The following is a 21361-nucleotide window of genomic DNA, read 5'->3' as shown; positions in this document are numbered from 1 at the left end:
AAAAATAAAATAAAAAAATAATCGGATAGTCGTTGACTAATCGAAAAAATAATCGATAGATTAGTCGACAGACAAATTAATCGTTAGTTGCAGCTCTAATCTGCGTGTTTCAAAGCGCACGGCAACCAGCAAGAAAATGCATCCTTTGCAGTGCGCTTCACATGTGTTGCACTTGTGATACAATTTGTTTGCATCTGCGTGTTAACTAGTGTATAGCAACAAGAAAATACATGCTTTGCCGTGCATTTATTTTGAAAATGTAAGGTAATGTGTGTCATGCTTGTGTTACCATTGAGGCTAAACTTGTATCTGCACAGCAACCAGCACAGAAGATGTGCGCTCTGCAGCACGTTTCGGAAAGATGCATTGCACTTCCCCCACCATTATGGTGACACAAGCATGATGTGCGTTTGCAGGGCATTCCTGGAATGTGCGGCAAATCATGCGGTTTCTGTGCGGGTTGTTACACATTCGGGAACACACAGATGTAAATACAGCCTGATTGTTAATGACACCTGATAGGATCAGAGTTCTAGCTTAAGTTATGAGTTGACATTATTTGTACAAAATTGCTGTGTTATAAGATACGTATTGTGAAAAGTGTAAAGTCACTCAGACTACGTCCATCTGCTGACCACACGATAGAGAAAGGCTGTTTTCTCCTTATCTGGTATTTTTGTGTTTTTTTTCGCTTATTATGGTACTTTTGTTTTGTATGACACATCAATTTTGAGGGTATATAAGAACTGTGAAAACAATAAACCTTTGGCCATTCAGCTTGGATTTGGGCTACAGAAAAGGTCTCCTGTATTTCATTTCTATCAGAAGCATAAGATTTGAACTCAGCATTACAAAGAGGAAAAGCAATTGGTTTGAGAATTGCACTTAACAATTTTGGCGCCTGAAGAACAGGGACTCATCAATGATCCTACTAGAGGTGGACGAACGGAGCTGACGGAACCATAACACTGGGGCACTTCGGGAACCACAGACCACAAAGCCTGGCCAGGTAAGAGAAAGCCTTTATTTCTCTTTATACTCTGAGCTTCCCTGATTTGTGCCTTTAGTCAGTACTGTCAGAAACGGGTCTCCACGCAGCATATTAACTGCAACCTCTGTAGGGGTGAGTCTTGAACTATAATACCTTTGTTTTGCTGATAATTTGTTGTCTGTCTGTCTTGTTGAGAAAGTGAATGAGCCTTGTCAAGGATGGTATGAGTTAGAAGGGGATTGCCGAACTAAGCAACGGAATGCGCCCTTTCGGGGGGGTCTGACGCTTATGCTTAACCTCACATCTAATTCATAAACCATAGGCGGGTTGAGGGTATAAGCCCTGTCTGCTCCATAAAGCAGGGATAAGAGTGCACGAGAGGGATCCCAGATACGGGAGGGGGAATAAGGTCTCCACAAGCCCGGAGATCTAGTCGGATACCTGGCCACCTAAAGGAATGCTTGTATATGTTGTAGCCGTCAGTCTGGTCATAATATTTGTCAGTTGGCTAGCATATAAAGTAATTCGATTTCAGAAATCTCATCCCGGGGAGGTTTTTAGTATTCTAGCACCCTAGGAGTTAAGGCAACGAGGAACTGTTGTAGGGTCCCGCATACACACTTTTTTATTTTTTTATTTTGGGACATATAACAGTGTCCCACACGCTACCTAGGCACGGACTGTTAGAATGGGTCAGAGGTACACAAAACCCCGTCAAGGAACTGTGGCCCACTATACGGTGCCACAGATAATTAAGAACATATATGGGAAAGATGAAGCACAACATTTAAAAACTATACTTCATAAATTTAAGGTAAAAGGAGCAGCGGGTTTAGACCCAGACGTGTGGAAGCAAATAAAAAGGGACAGACAAGGAGAGGTGTTAGAGAAGCAATGGATGCATCAGGTTCAGCGCTTAATTAAGGTCTCTTATAGAGCAAAAGAGGAGGGGTGGAAATATAACCCAGATTGTGATGGTTGGGACATGAAGGATAGAAGAACAAAAAATGCTGAGGCTCTGGTTGACCCCAGCTCAGCCATTCCACCCCCATACACTGACATAGAACATAAACCACATAAGATATATCCTTCACTCCAAGGCAGGGGATGGGTTTGTCAGGTTTGTGGAACACAAAACCCAGAATGGGCAATAGAATGTGTGCATTGTGGGGCACAAAAACCTCATCCAGAAACTGTAGCCCCCGTACGCACTGATACACACATTGTACAGGTAAATAATCCGGAATTTGGACAAGTAGCCCATCCAAATGCCCCACCTACTGTTACTCGTAGGATGCAGATAAGGACCTGGGCACCATGGACACCAAACGCCCTTATGGCACTAATACAGAATGCCCCAGACCCAGTAGCGAAACCAGCAGCGTTTTGTAGATTTGTAAGACAGTTGATGGATACACATGATGCAACATGGCAAGACGGGGAAGATTTGTGTAGACATAAAATGACTCCTACTCTGTTTCAGCAATTTGTGACAGAAATAGGTCCGCACCGACCTATAGACCGGTTTGACGCAGACGGCAACCAACAGGCAGGACACGTCAGACACATAGATTCAAGGGCCCCATTTGTTGTTAGGTTGGAAGCTTTCTGTACGGCAAAACAAATAGAGAGAGGGTCCATATCACCCATGAAACAAACTCCAGGACAGACAGTATCAGACTTTTACTTGTCTATGGAAAGTATGATGGCAGATGAAGGATTGGATTTGGCTCAGCCAACTACGATCCGAGCCTTCAATAGACAATTTATGGAAGGATTAATTCCACAGATAAGTGAAAGACTGAAAGCCTGTACACCGGAGTGGAGAGCAACTAGAGATAGAGGAACATTGTTGCAAAAAGCGCAGGTAATAGAGGCTGACCTGGTAGAGACGAAAACCCGAAGACACCCTACAGTTAATGCCATAACCACCCCACAAGATAGGGAATATGGACAGTATCGAAAACCTTTGACTTGTCACTACTGCAACAAAATTGGCCACGTGAAACGCTATTGTAGGAAAAGAATGAGAGATGAGGGAGACGACTTTTCATCTCCAGCCAGGTTTGATACTAGATATGGATCTAGGCAGGCCTCTGGACCTCCTAATCAATCGGAGGATAGGAGGGCATGACTCGCTCCTGTCTTAGGAAAATCACATACAAAAATGTTACACATCCCAATACAAATAGACAATAAAAACATCTCATGTTTAGTGGACAGTGGAGCTTCGCGCAGCCTGCTTTCAGACTCGGTGATACGGCCCGGTCAGGAGTCCACTGAAACAGTATTAATTACGGGGTATGATGGAATTTTATCTGACGCTCCCCTGACAAAGCCCCTGAAGGTTAAAGTTGGAAATAGGATTTTTCTTTCTCGGTTTTTAATATCACGGGGAGCACCAACAAATCTGCTGGGAGCAGATATTTTACAAAAATTGGGAGCCAATATTGCATATCATACAGATGGTACAGTAACATTAACAATAGATGAGGAACAACACCTCGACACATGTAATGTGATCCAATATTTGGAGGAGGAACCCAAAATTCTGTGTCACCCTCCTCCAGATATATATCAGGCTCTGCAGACACTCCCAGAAGATTTGTGGGAAAGTCATCAAGCAGATGTTGGTTTACTACCTGTTTCCCCAGTTAAATTGCAGTTGATTCCAGGTGCCGTCCTACCCCAGCTGAAACAATATCCCCTTAGTGCGCTGCAAGAAGCAGCTATAGCTACACAAATACAATCTCTGCTTAAAGCGGGGGCATTGAAGGAAGTAAAATCACCCGCTAATACTCCTTTGTATCCAGTAAAAAAGAAGCCCGGCACTGACAGTCAAGTCAAATATAGAATGGTACAGGACTTGCGGGCAGTGAATAAAATCTTGGCACCCATGACACCTTTAGTACCAAACCCCCACACACTGTTGTCACAGGTGCCATCCACCAGTACGCATTTTTCGGTAATAGACTTGGCTAACGCCTTCTTTTCTGTGCCATTGGCGGAAGAATGCCAACAATGGTTCGCATTTTCCTTCAAAAATAAACAACTAACCTGGACACGCCTACCTCAAGGAATGGCGCATTCGCCAACCCTTTATTCACAGGCTCTACAAACAGTGCTAGAGGAATGGTTACCTCCAGACTCTTGTGTATTGCTACAATATGTGGATGACCTATAGCTATGCTGTCCAGATAGGGAAACATGTCTCCATGCCACTTTGGCACTTTTGCAATTCTTGGCAAAAAAGGGTTGCAAGGTTAACAGGAAAAAGTTACAAGTGTGTCAGGAAAAAGTTGTCTTCTTAGGACATTGCATATCACAAGGAACAAGACATCTCACAGACGAGAGAGTACAGGCGATAAAGGGAATCTTACCCCCACGAAATTTCAAACAATTGCGTATGTTTCTGGGTATCATGTCATATTGTAGACAATGGATACCCCACGCTAGCTCTTTGATGCAGCCATTATACGATTGTTTGAAAATTGTGCCGTATATGCTTACAGAAGTAGCTTATGAGTCGTTTGTCACTTTGAAACAGTTGTTGATTTCTGCACCGGCTCTAGGTATCCCCGATTATACAAAGACATTCCATCTATACATTGCTGAGATCACTGGACATGCAACAGGAATTTTGACACAGTCACATATAAAACAAAGGCCCATTGCTTACTTCTCAGCAGCTCTAGATCCAGTGTCCAGAGGTTCACCGTCCTGTGTACGGGCGGTAGCAGCAGTGTCAATTATAGATAAGTCATCAGAAATTGTTCTAGACAATCCAGTTGTAGTGCACACCACACATGACATACATGCAATCTTGTCTCAAGTACAGCCCAAACACATTTCAATGGCTAGGCAACTAAGGTTACAGTGTACTTTACTTTTACCTCCAAATGTCACTTTTCAGCGCTGTACAACTTTCAATTTGGCCACCTTTTTGCCTCTTCAGTCACCAGATTTGACAAGGGGGAATAAGGAGGAAGGAGATGAGGAAACTGACACTCTTCTGTTTAGAGAGATAGTTGAACACGACTGTTTTCAGCTCATGGAACAAGAGACAATGGGGTTCCCTCATGTTATAGATACACCAATTTTAGACGCTGAGCACACTTTGTATATAGATGGCAGCAGATTTGCTGATGATAAAGGAAGATATCACACAGGATATGCAGTAGTAACTGATACACAGGTGATTGAAGCGCAGCCCTTACCAGCCCACATGTCAGCACAGGAAGCAGAATTAAAGGCTTTAGAACAAGCCTTAGAATATTTACAAGGACAAGAAGGAAATATTTACACTGACTCTGCCTACGCTTACGGCGTAGCGCACGATTTCGGCCATATATGGAGAGCTCGAGGGTATCTGACAGCAGCAGGCACACCAGTAAAGCATGCGGAAGGAATAAAACGGGTTTTGACACATCTTCAAAAAGTTAAAAGGGTAGCCATCTTGAAGATAGCGGCACACACAAGTGCAAAGACAAGGGAAGCAAAAGGAAATGCCTTTGCAGATTTAACTGCGAAACAGGCAGCTCAAAAAGAGATGTACCCTGAGACAGTGGCAGTGGCAGAGGTAAGTACAGTAAAGCCTTCATGGCAACAGTTGAGCAAGCTACAGGAGCAAGCAGCGGACGGTGAAAGAGACAAGTGGGTAAGGATGGGAGCCCAAATTGACCCTGACAATGTATGGAGGGCAGGAGGTAAAGTATGCCTACCGGCGTCTCTGTACCCAGCCATGGCCACGGCAATCCACCTACCTACCCATGTCAGTTCCAATTCCATGTATAGAATTGTGAACCAAGGATGGCTAGCACCAGGATTCAGTAGTATGGCCAAAAACTACTGTGCAGCATGCCAAATCTGTCTCCTGAATAATCCAGGACAAAAGGTAAAAACGCCACGAAAACACCAAGCTCGGGCCCAGTACCCCTTTCAAAGGCTGCAAATTGACTACATACAGTTGCCAAAAAGTGGCCCCTTTGAATTTGTACTTGTGTGCATCGATTTATTTTCAGGCTGGCCAGAGGGATATTTATTAAAATCAGCCACGGCAAAAGCTGCGGCTAAGAAACTGATCACTGAATTAATATCAAGGTTTGGATTACCTGAAACAATAGAATCAGATAGAGGGACACACTTTACAGGTGAAGTAATGCAGAATGTGATGACCATGTTAGGGGTTCAACAGAGTTTCCACACCCCTTATCACCCACAGAGTTCAGGATCAGTAGAAAGAGTAAATGGGACAATAAAGCTAAAAATACAGAAAGCCATGCAAGAGTTAAACAAGCCATGGCCAGAATGCCTGCCTTTGGCTTTGTTCTCCATAAGATATACCCCAACAGGAAAAACAGGGTTGTCTCCATATGAGATACTTTTTGGGAATGCACCTAGATTAGGTTTATACTTTCCACAGAGTATGCAATTGCAATGTGATAGTTTGACTGCATATGTGATACAATTGCAACAGCATCTAACCAAGATCCACAAGAGTGTTTATGCTTCCATTCCAGATCCCAACTCTATAGCAGGTACTCATTCACTTAGCCCCGGAGATTGGGTCTATGTAAAGAAACATACCAGAAAAGCTTTAGAGCCACGGTTTGAAGGACCATATCAAGTACTGCTGACCACTCCCACATCGGTCAAGTTGGAGGGAAAAGCAGCCTGGATCCACGCATCACACTGCAAAAAGAGTCCTGAACCGAGAGAAACAGAATGACGATCTTTCTAACTATGATGATAGTGCTTGAATGTTTTCAAATGTTTGTTTACACATGGACTCCCGGTATCAATGTAACAGTTCGTGAAAACAGTACTGATCTTAGATGGACAAATCAGGATAAGGGTGTAATGCAAGTGTATACTGTAGGAAATTTCACTGTGTCAGGACAGGAGGGTCCTTTCTATGTAAAAGAAAATGACTATTATCCACGTTCACCAGTGGCCTTCATAAAAGCTAAGTCACAAGCACAAGTAAACATAACTTTCCAGTGGAAGGACAATTTACCATGACCCTTCAATAACACACCACATAAATGTCATAAGTTAGGTCCATCTGAAACATGGAGGGAAGTATTTGACAAAACACAAATGTTACTTTCTACCCCAGATTCCCAAATCTACAGGAACCTACAGAAGGGAAAGGGTCCCAGACCAGTAAGTGGAAGTGAACAATTCATTCTAACAGGTCCTATTAGTACAAATCAATCTGCAACTTATATTTGTGCAGCATGGTATTTTGTACCAATAAGGAAATCAGGTAAAACAACAGGAGGATATATACAATGGCAACATTATGGTTTCGATATAAAGATAGAGGACACTCCACCTACCATCTTTGAATCCTCTGTATTAACTCCTATTCCTAAATCTTGCATAAATGTTTCGGTATCACAACAGAAAACAAAAATCAAATTTAATGTAACTTTTCCCCAGCTACCAGAGTGTAGGTATCGACGAGAATGGTATGATACAGTTCTGGGAGCTGCAGGAACTGGAATGGGAGTAATGAATGGGATACAGATGGAAATGATACAAAATAAGTGGAAACGTGCAGGAAGTCACATAGCTGATAGTTTAATAATCACAAGCAAATGGTTACCTACAACATTTGAAACACAAATTAGCCAGTTACAGTTAACTAAATATCTCAATATTATGGTTAATCACACAGCACTAGCTAGTTTGAAGTTGTGGAAAGCAAATCAGAAGTTCATAAACATTACTCAATGTGCTTTCTCTACACTATCTTATCACATTCAAATTAATAGAGCTCGAGATGAGCTACGATTGGGGAATTATCACACTTGGATGAACTATTTCAAGGGTTTAAATTTAGAAAGTACATGGTTTGAAGTACCAGGAAAAGAAGTTGAATGTGAAGAAAGATGGTGTGCTGGAAGATTTGATGTATATAAAGTAGAAAGGATTGAAGTAATGTGTAAGTTAATAGTAATGCCACTCTTGATAGGAAAGGATCTACCTGAATTTTGGTATCCTGAGATCTATGGACATTAGGTAGATACACAAAACATGACTCATGATCTAAGTCTATGTACTAATACTAATAAGGGAATAGTTTGTGGAAGAAGTTCTCCAGTCTATGAACCTTGCTTATTGAAACATCAATCTAATATATGTAAGTTTCAGAGACTACCAGTAAGTGTAGGAAACAGATTTATGGAGATAGGACCACAACATATTTGTTTAATTACAAATGATCAGGAAACTATGGAAAGTTTAAATAAAACAGCTCCCTTTTCAGGATGTGTAAAGAATGTTAAAATGCTTAAATGTCTACCTTGTACATGTACCTCTACCTTGTACATGTACCTACTCACTCCCCGGGCTACAACTCATGCGTATACTCTTAAAGCTAGGTGGGAGACTGACATTGGGCGGGTGGAGGATGATCATTGGGAGGAGATACTGGCAGTGTCGACTGAGGTATCCCCTAAATTGTCTGACAGACTGACCCACCTTTATATATTGCACCGTTCCTATTTGACTCCCAACCGCCTTGCCAAATATAAGCCTGACCTTGACCCTACATGCCCCAGATGTGGTGACAGAAATAGCACGTTTTTCCACCTTATCTGGACATGCCCCCCGTTCACAGGTACTGGGCACAGATTGTACAATTTCTGCATGATCATATGGGTTCTCCTCTCACGCTCTGCCCACGTCAGTGTGTACTTGGACTCCCCCCCCTCCAGGAGGAAAGCAAATACTTACGTACCTTTTTACAGGAGACTCTTTTTGCTGCTAGGATGCAGATAGCACAATTGTGGCTTAGGCCGTATCCTCCTACGTTCCAGCAGTGGAAGGTGGCTGTTAACCGCACTCTGCCCTTCAAAAAAATTATATACTCCAACAGAGGGTGCCCGCAAAAATTCAATAAAGTGTGGGATAGGTGGTTGGAGAGTGCAGACAGCTGCGAGGACTAGCCCTTTGGGATCATTCTGGTTGGTGTGCTTGCTGCCTCTCCCCTGGGCATGCCTGGACGGTTTATTTACAGTATCTTTATGTGTATTACTGATGGACATGGTAATGTGAATATTGTGATCTTATTATGCTGTGTCAGATATGGACTGTATCCTTCTTTCTCTGTTGTTTGGTGCCTGTTGCACCGTTCTAGGTTTGATTACTCCTATGTAACCTTTTTTTTTTGCATCTGCTCAATAAACCTTTTCTTGGTTAAAAAAAAAAAATGCTTAAATGTCATAATTAAACTTTCCTTTTTGAACCAGATGCACATAGAATATTTAATCAAGAATGGACGGTAGATAACCTTACTGATACTACCCCTTTCATAATATCATTAGAGCCCTTACAACAAATCTTAAGAGAGTCTGAAATACTTAGAAAACACATAGAGACACAGGAACATACCCTTCAAAATAATCTAATATCTGCAGTTATAGATAAAGGAAAATTAATACATTTATCCTCACAGATAAGAGATGAAACTACCCACCATTGGTACGATGTTTTCAGTGGATGGTCTCCTACCGCCACTACTATACTTAATTGGATGTTGAGTCCTATACTAATACTTATGTTTGCTTTTGTTATAATGACAATTATTAATTGTTGTATATACAAGAGAATTCAAAAGAAAGTTAAAAGAATGATTAGGGGTGCCCTATAGAACTCTGAGTTTGGGATTATGAGTTGACGTCACCCTTCTCTTTGATTCTCTTTGCTTTTGAGATGCTGATATGGAACTGGGGGATGAGGACATTGTTCTCCTCTGACAACCCGCGGTCAGGGATAGTACTCAGGAAAGTATTGGCTATAACTCATGAGTAAGGACCCAGAGTTGGGAGAAGGATGATGTCAAAGGGGGAAAAATGATAGGATCAGAGTTCTAGCTTAAGTTATGAGTTGACATTATTTGTACAAAATTGCTGTGTTATAAGATACGTATTGTGAAAAGTGTAAAGTCACTCAGACTACGCCCATCTGCTGACCACACGATAGAGAAAGGCTGTTTTCTCCTTATCTGGTATTTTTGTGTTTTTTTTCCCTTATTATGGTACTTTTGTTTTGTATGACACATCAATTTTGAGGGTATATAAGAACTGTGAAAACAATAAACCTTTGGCCATTCAGCTTGGATTTGGGCTACAAAAAAGGTCTCCTGTATTTCATTTCTATCAGAAGCATAAGATTTGAACTCAGCATTACAAAGAGGAAAAGCAATTGGTTTGAGAATTGCACTTAACACACCCCAATCACGGTCAGCAGATGTGCGTTTTGCTGCGTGACAAAAATTGCTACAAATGCACCAAAACATGAACTTAACAAAACACGACAATCCAAGACTGGAAATGTTCTAGAGATACTTTGGGGCGTTTGTTGTGCGGAGGACAGCCTGTCCAAGTGACTGGGAAGACCAATGTGTGACCCAAAATAAAAAAGCGACGGATCCATCAAAGTGATAGGAATGATTATCAGTAAAGTCTCTGATGAGTTTGGTGGGGGGACGTTGTGGTGGTGTGATCCGGGGATTCCTTCTCCTTCTAGGGCGGAGCAATTGATAAATCTTTGATTTTAGACACAATTGAGTGTTGGGTGGAGTGACACTTGTTGGACATTTCTAGGATTGGATTGTTATGTATTGTATGGTGTGTAGATCGCACACATTGTATGGTGTATTATACACTCAGTGTTGGACATTCTCCCATGACATGTAGAAATCCTGAGAACTCTCCCAGTATCGGGGTGCAGGGAGCGGATCATACTGGGGGGTGAAGACTTGGTGGGACATGTGCGATGGAAGCAGTCACAGGAAGAGAAGATCTATAGAGGTGACTGATCTCTGAGGAGAACCCCGAGATCCTGGAGGAGTCACTGCGGGGAGGGGAGATTATTCTTACATCACCCCAATACTTACCAATGTGACCGGACAGATCCCGACATCTACACACTGGAAGACATGAATGGACACAGACTGGGATGGACCGACAGATCATCACTGACAGACAGACCCAGGCAGATTCTCAGGAAAAGACCCTGTTGGGGGGATGAGAAGACATGCCCACTTCACTAAACCCCACCCACTTCTGGGCCAAGGACTCTCCAGGCTGTATTGGGTCCTATTAGAAGGTGTGGTTTCAGGTGTGAGTGGGAGGAGTGTGTGATGAGGTAGGAGGTGCTGTGTATACTAGTGATGGGAAGTTCGGATCTTTTAACTGAATCGGTTCATTTCGAACTACTCAGTGAAATGAACGGATTCAATGAACCGATTCTTCAGTTCACTTGCTGAGTCTACTGACAAGCAAGTGAACCGAAGCTCTGACTCAACCTTCTTAAATGATTAGAATCAACAGAATGATTCTTCTCAGAAGGTTGGCAGCTCCTGGGGAGGTTTACTTGCATTTAGTTCCTTGCTACAATCACAATCCTATTATTCTGTCAGACCACAATTTGTCAGATCAGCCGCGTCATCAATTTTGGTGACACACATAAAGCTGTGAAAATGAAAAGCGGATTTTTGTGCATGTGATGGGCCAACTACACAGTTAACATTGCTAGACATCAGATTTTTCCGTTCTCTTTACAGCGCATGCACAGGAAAAATTATTGTATTTTACTTCCGCGTGCAGGCGAAGTATCCACGGTAGTAAAATCCAATCATTAGGCTCCTTTCATACTTGTGCGACTTGAAAGTCATGCAATTTTTGCCACGATTTTTACCGTGACTTTGATGCGATTTTGATGTGACTTGAAGGAATACTTATGTAATCTTGAGGTCTCTGCCTCGAGTCGCATCAAAATCGGACCAAAGTAGTGCAGTAACTACTTTGAAGTCGCTGTGACCTGAAGACCCACAGATATGAACGGTACTCATTGCAAATCTTGGGGTACGACTTGTCATGCGACTTGGTAGTCCCAAGTTGCATGATAAGTCACACACGTGTAAAAGGAGCCTCATTATGCACTGTAAAGACTACGGACAAATCTGATGGCTAGCAATCTTACCTGTGACGTTGGCCCATCAGAATGCAGAAAATACACACAAAAACATGCTTTTCGTTTACACAACTGTTTGTGCATCACCGCAAGTCGCAATATTGGCTGCTCCTATAGATTGCTTGATCTGACAGAACACCTGCTACCCAGGTTACTGAGCACAATCCTATACTCATATAATCATATACCAGACCCCATATATGCAATAAAGAGAACCTGTCACTTCAACAAACTATCACATAGGGGCTTGTTAAAGTGGTTCTGCACCTAAAAAAAAAAAAATATTAAAAGCCAGCAGCTACTAATATTGCAGCTGCTGACTTTTAATAATATCACACTTACCTGTCCCAGGTTCCAGCGATGTCGGCAGCAGATGACGAGCGATCGCTCGTCTCGCTGCAGCCACCGCCGCCATCCTCTGTCAGGGAATTGGGAAGTGAAGCATGAGGGCTTCACTGCCCGTTTCCCTACTGCGCATGCGCGAGTCACGCTGCGCTTCTCTTATGGTCCCCCGCTGTGTCTCTGGGAACTGTGTGTTTCCCAGAACACAACGGGGGGGCGGAGCGATGCGGGGGTCTGCGGCGGTCTGGCCGGAAGTGGGTGCAGTTACCTGGATTATCCAGGTAACTGCACCCCCCTCCCCCCTGAAAGGTGCCGATTGTGGCACCGGAGGGGGGGAGGGATAACACTAGCGGAACTTCCCCTTTAGGGTGAAGAACCGCTTTAAGTGAAAAAAAAAAAACTAAAACCATCCCCACCAACCCTGATATCTGCATGTGAATAAATGTGTGTAGGGCGCGTGTACATAGACCATGATTGCTTCACACGTGAGGTGTCACCACAAACGCTACAGTGACTGCAATAATTCTAGAAATATAATTCATGGTTAATGAATGTACTGTACAGGCTTTTAAATTGTCATCCATTGAGAATTTAACACTTTCCTTCCTTTTTGATCAGTATGATCAGAGTTATAATCAATTGGATGATAGGGAAATGTGTTAGAACCAGGAGTCACCACCAGTAGTTCTTTCAGTGTACTGTGTTCTAAAGACGGATCTGATTCTTTACCTCGGTGTACTGTGCACTCCTGACTCTTGTTTTAAGTTTGTATCCAGTTCCTGAGTGTCGCTGTGCTTCGAGTCAGCTGATTGGTTGCAGGGAGGGGCGGAGCTCTCTCACTCTAGGATCATATTACCACTGCCAGCTCTGCTATGTACTGAGTGCAGTGAAATGTTTCAAACGAATCAATCAGTTCCCTCAGATGAATCGATTCAAAACAACGATTCGTTCATGAACTGGACATCACTAGTGTATACAGATAGAATGTATAGAGAGTATACAGAGGATGTATATAATACAATGTATATATATAGTGTGCGCTCACCTCTCCTCTCCAGATCTTCTCTCCCATTGTTGATGTGTTTCTTCAGCCATTCTATACATTCATTCTCCAGATAATTCTTCTGTATCTCCCCCTCTCTCTCCTCCGGACTGTTCCATCTCTGTGTGGTGATCTGAGCCTCATTCATGGTCGGGATAAAGATCCCTCTCTGTGTGTCCAGATACGTGAAATCTCTCCCATCATATCCGTACTGGAAATACCCCTCAGTGGTGCCGTCATCTCTCAGCTCACAGCCGCACATCATCTGGTAGGAATGGATCCCTGCAGAGAGAAGAGGAAGATGTGACCTGGGATCAGAGGAAGTGATGTGTGTAATATGTGATCACATGACATGTATAGTGTGTATAGTACAGACACTGAGCATCACTCTGTATATTTCTACACTCACCATCCCCCTAATCATCTGTAGAGCTGGGAGAACTACAAGTCCCAGCAATCCCCCCTCAGACACATCCTGAGGAGCAGAAGAAGAGGGATCCGCCATACTGCTCCCCCCTACTGCTGTGTACAATCACCCCGGGGTGGAGACTGGAGAGATAATCCGCCTGAGGAAACCGGGTCACATGACGGGAACAACCAATAGGAATGGCGACAAAACACATCATGGGAGAAATCTGTACAGCTAGGAGATCGCTAAGAAGCTGCTGATCACTGATTGGATGCTCTGAGCTGTCAATCACGCCTACATCCAATGAAAGGTCTTCATCCAACTTATTAGCTAAACCAATCAAACACCAAGTCTGTCAGAGAGACGAGGAACGTTCCATCATATGGGGGGGATGAATCCATTATACAACACTGAGAAATGATAATATTATACAGATAAATGATCAGTCCTGAGAAGAGAAGGGACGGAGTCTGTGCCGACCAGGAAAGGTCATACCGAGTGTATACTGTCAGTGCACACAGCGTTCAGGAAATACAAACTTCATTCCAACCCTACAGAGATCACTGAGGACTTTATATAGGAATGAGGAGAGGAGAGGAGAGGAGAGGAGATTGTGTGTTCATAGACAAGCCAATCCCTCATCACACATATTCCTCCGTTCTGTACTCAGGAAATCCCCCCCCCCATCCTCTGCTGGATTATAGAACACAACTACCTGATATCTTCTATATCTGTCATCCTCATCCTCAGTCTGATCTGATGATGTCACAAGTCATGCAGGCGGAGTAATGCTCATCTCCTGGCCACTTACCTCTCTACAGTGACAGGATCCTCCACACAGCACTGGCCACTTACCTCTGTACAGTGACAGGATCCTCCACACAGCACAGCTCCAACTGCTGGGGAACTACAAATCCCATCCCTGCCCCACACTCAATGAGGGAAGAAAGTCACCAGGGAGATGGCAATGCCTGCTGGGACTTGTAGTTCTACTGCAGCTGGAGATCTGCTGTTCTCCTATCACTGATATGAAGGAAATGTCTGCTGTCACTGGGATTCCTGTCTGCTGGGATCTGTTTATGTAATAACTGTCCTGTGCAGCTGACGGGTTTTACTAGAACAGGACCTGTTATCCCGGATCACATCCATCACTATTCATAGGGAGATCTGTATTGTAGAAGGAGCAGAACATACATTGGAGGGCACTTCATCTGAATGGTCAGACTTCATGGAAACCTCAACTCAGGGGAATATGGCGGCTGCCATTACTGACCTCCCGAGCATACCATCTGCCTGGCTGTCACTGGGCTCAGTGCTTTCCAAGTCCCTGACCTGGAAGAAGCATGCAGCAAATGAAGTGAGACTCTCCTGCAAACTTATTCTGGATGAGTGATATATATATATCATATGAGCACCATTGGATCAGCATGAAGGCCAGGCAATCAGCATTTTCTAAAGTAAATCACACAGAATACACAGCAGTCTGAGAGGTAAACCGCAGAGCTCCATCCTGAGTGCAGTAGGGGGCGGTGTGGTGCACAATTTGGCGCATCAAACAACTTCCCTTTTATTCATCGCTGAACTTTATTTGAAGTGGACAAATGTACACTTCATTCATGTCACTGTTAAGCAGCTTGTGATGTGATCCTGTACAGCGACATGCGATCCTGTACAGTGCACTGTAATAAAATACAGCATGCCTACATTTTATCACAGCACACTGCAGCACAGCTCTGGGGTTCATTACAGTGTGAATGAGGTTCACAGGCAACAATTGTGGTGTGTCATCTCACAATGCAGAAAACCTCCGATCACTGCACTGTGTGAGTCTAAAGATCAGAAATGCCGACATGTTTCTTAGTGTAAATATCAGATATCGCAGCCTTCGGCTCGGGTCACACCGATGCAGTTTGCTTTTGATCTCTGCAGTGCTTTGTGGTGTTTTGCATTTTTGCACACACATTTTCAAAGCATTTTTAAAAAAAAAAATTTTTATTGCGTTTTGCATTTCTTATGCTTTTTTTTGTTGTTGAGCAGATTAAAAATAAAAATAAAAAACGCACTACACGCTTTTCTGTAGCTTCTCAATCGAAGTTCACTGAACCACAAATGCACCATTTTGCATTTAAAAAAGTCCTTGACCCTTTTCAAAAATGCAGTGACTGAAAAACGCACAGATGTGATCGTGTCCCATAGGAATCCATGTTATATGGACTGTAGGGCGTTTCTGCAAAAAAGCACTAAAGAACACAGAGGTGTGACCCAGACCTAGAGCCGGCCATAGACATGGGATGATCGTCACCCGATCGTTCTGTTAGTTGTCAGATTAATAAGCTTTATTGATCTAATAGGACGATTGTGTTCCCATAATAAGAATTCCATTCAATGGGGTCCATGAGAACTGCATTGATCCCAATAATCCCGGCAATGATCCTCACTGTGATTAGTAATTCATAGGATTGATCCCGGGATCACACTGAGCTGCGGGAATGAAATGGGCCGAGTTCAGCGATTTCATTCCGCAGGTCAGTCCGATGATTTCAGCGACATCTCTGCGTTTTCCTGCACAGATTGAAATCGCACCTGAAATCACCAAATCTAGCACAGAAAATACTTTTGGGAATCGGTGCTGCACTGATTCGGAGGGTGTCATTGCCGGCAATAGCTGCCGATTTGGAATGCGATTTGACATATCAATGTGAACCAGGGCTGAAGAGCATCTAATGAAGTCACCTGTGAGATGTCTGCTGTCCGTCTGTCACCTTCTCTTCATAGATCCGAATCCTAATTTCCATCCATATCATCCGGGGGGGACAAGGAGGGAGCAGGGCCCGGGAAGCTCTATTATAGGGCCCCATTCACATCTGAATTACTGGCAGGCGTACAATTCTGCTACACTGGAAAATCGCACAAAAATGTGCAACATGCGTTTGGGAGCCATTATTCTTAATGATACTCCAAAAATTGGGCATTTTGTCACGTGAAATACACTCCAAAAAAGATACAGAAGATACTTTGTCAGAACACAATAGCTTAGCGGGGGAGTTCGATGTACTAACATTAGACTGTTAGTACAGGATCTCCTCCTCAGCTCTTGAGGGTTTTTTTCATTTAGCCCGCTGGGTTTAACAATAAAACTGATAGTGTGCACTTGGCTTTATACTCGATGTGAGTGATATGTCACTAATGATGCTGATTTATAAAGATTGTGTGAACCCAGATTTAGCTAGAGTTTGCACTATGAAACCGCACAGGAATCACCTATGAATCACACAGGAATCACCTATGAATCACACAGGAATCACCTATGAATCGCACAAGAATCACCTATGAATCACACAGGAATCACACAGGAATCACCTATGAATTGCACAAGAATCACCTATGAATCACACAGGAATCACCTAATGAATCGCACAGGAATCACCTATGAATCACACAGGAATCACCTAATGAATCGCACAGGAATCACCTATGAATCGCACAGGAATCACCTATGAATCGCACAGGAATCACCTATGAATCGCACAGGAATCACCTATGAATCACACAGGAATCACCTATGAATCGCACAGGGATGCACACTAAATTCTTGTGCAATTCACATGTGATTCAAAATGCACTGCGTTTGTGACCTGCGTTTGCGGTGTCATTATCATAGCACTGACACCTGCTGCAGATCACAAGGGCAGTGCAATCTGAACTCAGTGCGGGAAACGCAAACAGATTGCTGTTTTCTGAGCCACGTTCTGGTGTGAACCCGGAGCTTATCACCCCCTTACTGAAAGCTGCACTAATATTCTTCATCAACTACCAAGAAATAGTTCTACATTATCAATTCTCCAAATCCATCCATTCCCAATCCATGCACAAGAAGCTATTATACAAATATATATAGGGGTTGGATTAAAAAAAAAATTGCTGTATGAATGTCACAAGCACAACCATCAAAGAATCCCTAATATGTGTGCTTTATGATCATCAGCTCCCCCTAGTGGCCAAAAAATAGAATGTAAAGTGTTTAGGAAAAACATAAATTACAGAATATTTTCAACCATCCCTGGAATGTTGTTTTGCAGATACATTTGTCATATTAAGAAAAAAAAAAGTCCTAATGTTTTATCGTGTATGGTCCAACTAAGATCAAAATAATAATAATAGGGCTAACACCCCTCCCCCCTACAGTCTTCAGATAAGAGATACTATACAATATGAATATACATAAGTATTATAAAGCAGGATGCAGACATGATGATCATCACAAATGGGATTCTTAATGCGGTTGTAAACTTGACAAAAAAAAAATAAAATCTGGGCCCCGTCAAGTTTTTTGTCATAATGCGCTAGTATGCACCACAAACTTACCTTAGAAATGGCGCCCTCTAGTGGCGCGCTGTCACCACTGCGGAGGCTTCCATCTTCATCCAGTCTTAATCTGTCCAAACCTGCCTGGCTCTATGTGAAAAAGTAATTGCCCCCTAAACCTAATAACTGGTTGTGTCACTCTTGGCGGCAACAGCGGCAAACAAGCATTTGTGATAACTGGCAATGAGTCTTTCACATCGCATTGGATGAATTTTGGCCCAATCATCTTTGAAAAATTGTTTGAATCCACATTGGAGGGTTTTCCAGCATGAACAGTCTGTTTAAGGTCATGCAACAGCATTTCAATGGGATTTAAGTCTGGACTTTGACTAGGCCACTCCTATACAGGCTATGTCTGCTTCTGGCAGTAATCACCGCAGGTAATCGCTGGCTGTGTAGGGAGCCGGGAATAGGTGCGGCCGCCGGCGACCTTTCATCATAGTGAACGGGGTCAGCAGTCGCACCTACCCGCTGAGAGACGCAGGAGGAACCCCTCATCAGCTCTCCTTATTGATTGTGTATTTTATGTGCGGCCCGAGACTATTCCTCTTCTCCCAATGTGGCTCAGGAAGGTGAAAAGTTGGACCCCCCAATCTACCTGTATAATACATTATTATTATCTGTGCTCAGAATCCACTGCAGTATTACTTCCAGATTTTATATTCTGTATTTGTATGTTTAGTATTATTTATGCCGTATACTGCCTGACTTCTTCACAATTACTATTATATTAAGAGTATAAATTATTATTATCAAATGAAGCGCACATTCTGTATTTACCATTCTTCCAATATTAGTGTTATCTGACACATGATGTATGATAACCTCTTGTTTATACAAATTATCCAGAAAACAATAAAAATTATGGAAAAAAGATCAATAAAAATAAAGAATACATAAACCCTCCATGTACTATGGAGGAAAGGCCGGTAATGTACACAATATGTTCCTCCATCACACTATGACATAAACCTGGATGATTAGTTTTCATCCCACTTCATTTCTACCCATAACAAGTATATAACATTGATGTGTAGAGATCATACATTTCTCCATTGCTCTTCACTTGGAGTATATATGAGATATAATGTACATTTTATATACTGGAGGAACTTGATGTGTAGATGGGAGGACATCAGATCTTCCTTTATGAGGACATTCCTGATCCGAGTGAATAAACAGATGACATATCTCATGTATATGAGGTGCCGAGTCTTTAGAAGGACATCTACTGATTGGGAGGAATATTGGAAGCACATTTGTATCTCATACAGAAATAGGAGGATATGATTTATGGAAGGCCGGGATCACACAATAACGCAGAGCTGTCAGAGCGATTCACCTCTCCAGCATCTCTCCCTTCCCCGTCTTCTGTCCAAATAGGCAATTCACCAAGATCTCCAATCACATCACTTCCGGTTATGTAAACCATCAGTAATTGGAGATTTCGACGACTTGCCGCTTTGACACAACACCGGCGAGCGCGTACACCCCGCTACAGGAAGACTTTGCTGTTTTAACACAACAACAACGGGTAATGAGGAAAAAGTTGTCGCCGCCAACAGCCATTTTGTTGGTTAGTATCGGAGCGGACTAATGCCCCGTACACACGAGAGGGATTAAGTCTGACAGACCTCCAAAGGAGTTCCGCCGGAGTTTCGACGGAGTTCCGACGGAGTTCTGGCGGACTTTTCGACCGAACGGACTTGACCACACACCATCACACCAAACTCCGACGGAGTCGAACGTGATGACGTACGACTGGATTCGACGTAGGAAGTTCATAGACAGTAGCCAATAGCTGCCCTAGCGTCGGTTTTAGTCCGTCGGAGTAGCATACACACGAGCGGATTTTTCGACGGGGACCGGGTCCGGCGGAGTTCCGTCGGGAAAATTTGAAGCATGCTTCATTTCTAAAGTCCGTCAGACTTTGGCGAATCAAAAGTCCGTTGCAGCCCACACACGATCGGATAGTCTGACGGACTCAGTCCGTCGGAGTTTGGATGTCGAAAAGTCCGCTCGTGTGTACGGGGCTTAACAATATCCACTCATAATCCAATGTACCGGACTGTACACGGTTGCCGGCGTTGTGTCAAAACAACAAGTCGTCAAACTCCCCAATTAGTGACGGTTTACAGAAAACAGAAGTGACATAATTGGGACATCTTGATGAATTGGCTATTTTGTGGGGACACCGGCTGTGGTAGGGGCATTGTGGTACGCAATTCAGCACATCACACTATTCTATTTTTTGTATAAACTTAATGTGAAATGTACAAAAGGTACACTTCATTCACAGCAATGTACAGCAGTGTGATATTCTGCGTTGCTGCACATTGTTATGCGATTCAGCACAGTGCGCTGCAATAAAACGCAGTATGTCTGCATTTTCTCACAACACCCTGCAGTGCGGCCATGTGCTGCATTGAGGTGTGAAAGAACAGGACACATAGGAAACAATTGCTTCTTGTGTGTCCTGTCACTGCATACAGTGTGAATGAGCCCTAAAATCGCACCAGAAGATGGACAAGGGATCCCATGAAGTAAATCTGAGTTATAATATGAATTTCCCTGACTTTTTTGGAATCCATATATGGAGTAATATGACATTTATAGAGGGGCCAGCATCAGATCTTACAGTATATGAGGACATCGTTATATGAATGAACAATCAGAATTGAGTGTAAAATACCCACATATTTTGTTCCTCAGAAATGAGATCATTGATTATAGTTAGTGGCACCATCAATAGAGTTAGCCTGGGTTCACATATCTGCAGTGCGACAAATCGCATTTAATTTGCACGGGAATCGCACCACATTCCTGTACAAATCACATGTGACGTGTGTGCGGTGCAATTTTAGCTATTCATTTGTATGGCTCAAATCACACCAAATCTGCACAAAAAAAAAAAGTGTGGGGTCCTTCCCCCCCCCACACTGAATTCGGATCGCATGGGTGTCCATATCCATGCCATCCAATTGTGCACTGCGTTTTGCAAACCATTTTCGGGTGTCATTTAATTAACAATGACATCCCTGTTGATCACATGAACGCAGTACAATTTCAATGCAGTGCAGGAAACACACATTTGCTGCGTTTTCTGCACTGTATATATGTGAACCGAGCCTTATGGTAATTGGGATCCTCGGATGAGTCATTTTTGGACTCCACACACATAGCACTCTTTTTTTCTGCTACTGCAGATACAAATCTCCTTTTTTGA

General features: G+C 43.0%; 2 protein-coding genes across 2 annotated transcripts in view; both read right to left on the bottom strand.

Moving 5' to 3' along the window:
* Window positions 1–21361, bottom strand: part of LOC143984105 (class I histocompatibility antigen, F10 alpha chain-like) — a 907941-nt gene that overhangs the window by 457780 nt on the left and 428800 nt on the right. The gene's annotated exons all lie outside the window — the stretch shown is intronic.
* LOC143984154 (class I histocompatibility antigen, F10 alpha chain-like) overlaps window positions 1–21361 on the bottom strand; it is a 148473-nt gene that overhangs the window by 45654 nt on the left and 81458 nt on the right. The window contains exon 3 of the mRNA XM_077484462.1: window positions 13365–13643. Coding sequence (XP_077340588.1) covers window positions 13365–13643 — 279 coding nt within the window. The remainder of the gene's footprint in view (window positions 1–13364; window positions 13644–21361) is intronic.

This window comes from Lithobates pipiens, unplaced genomic scaffold, assembly GCF_037356315.1.
Source record: "Lithobates pipiens isolate NorthernLeopardFrog02 unplaced genomic scaffold, aLitPip1_a1.2 Scaffold_1, whole genome shotgun sequence".
NCBI classification, from domain to species: Eukaryota; Metazoa; Chordata; class Amphibia; order Anura; family Ranidae; genus Lithobates; species Lithobates pipiens.
This window is presented reverse-complemented; position numbering and strand designations above follow the sequence as displayed.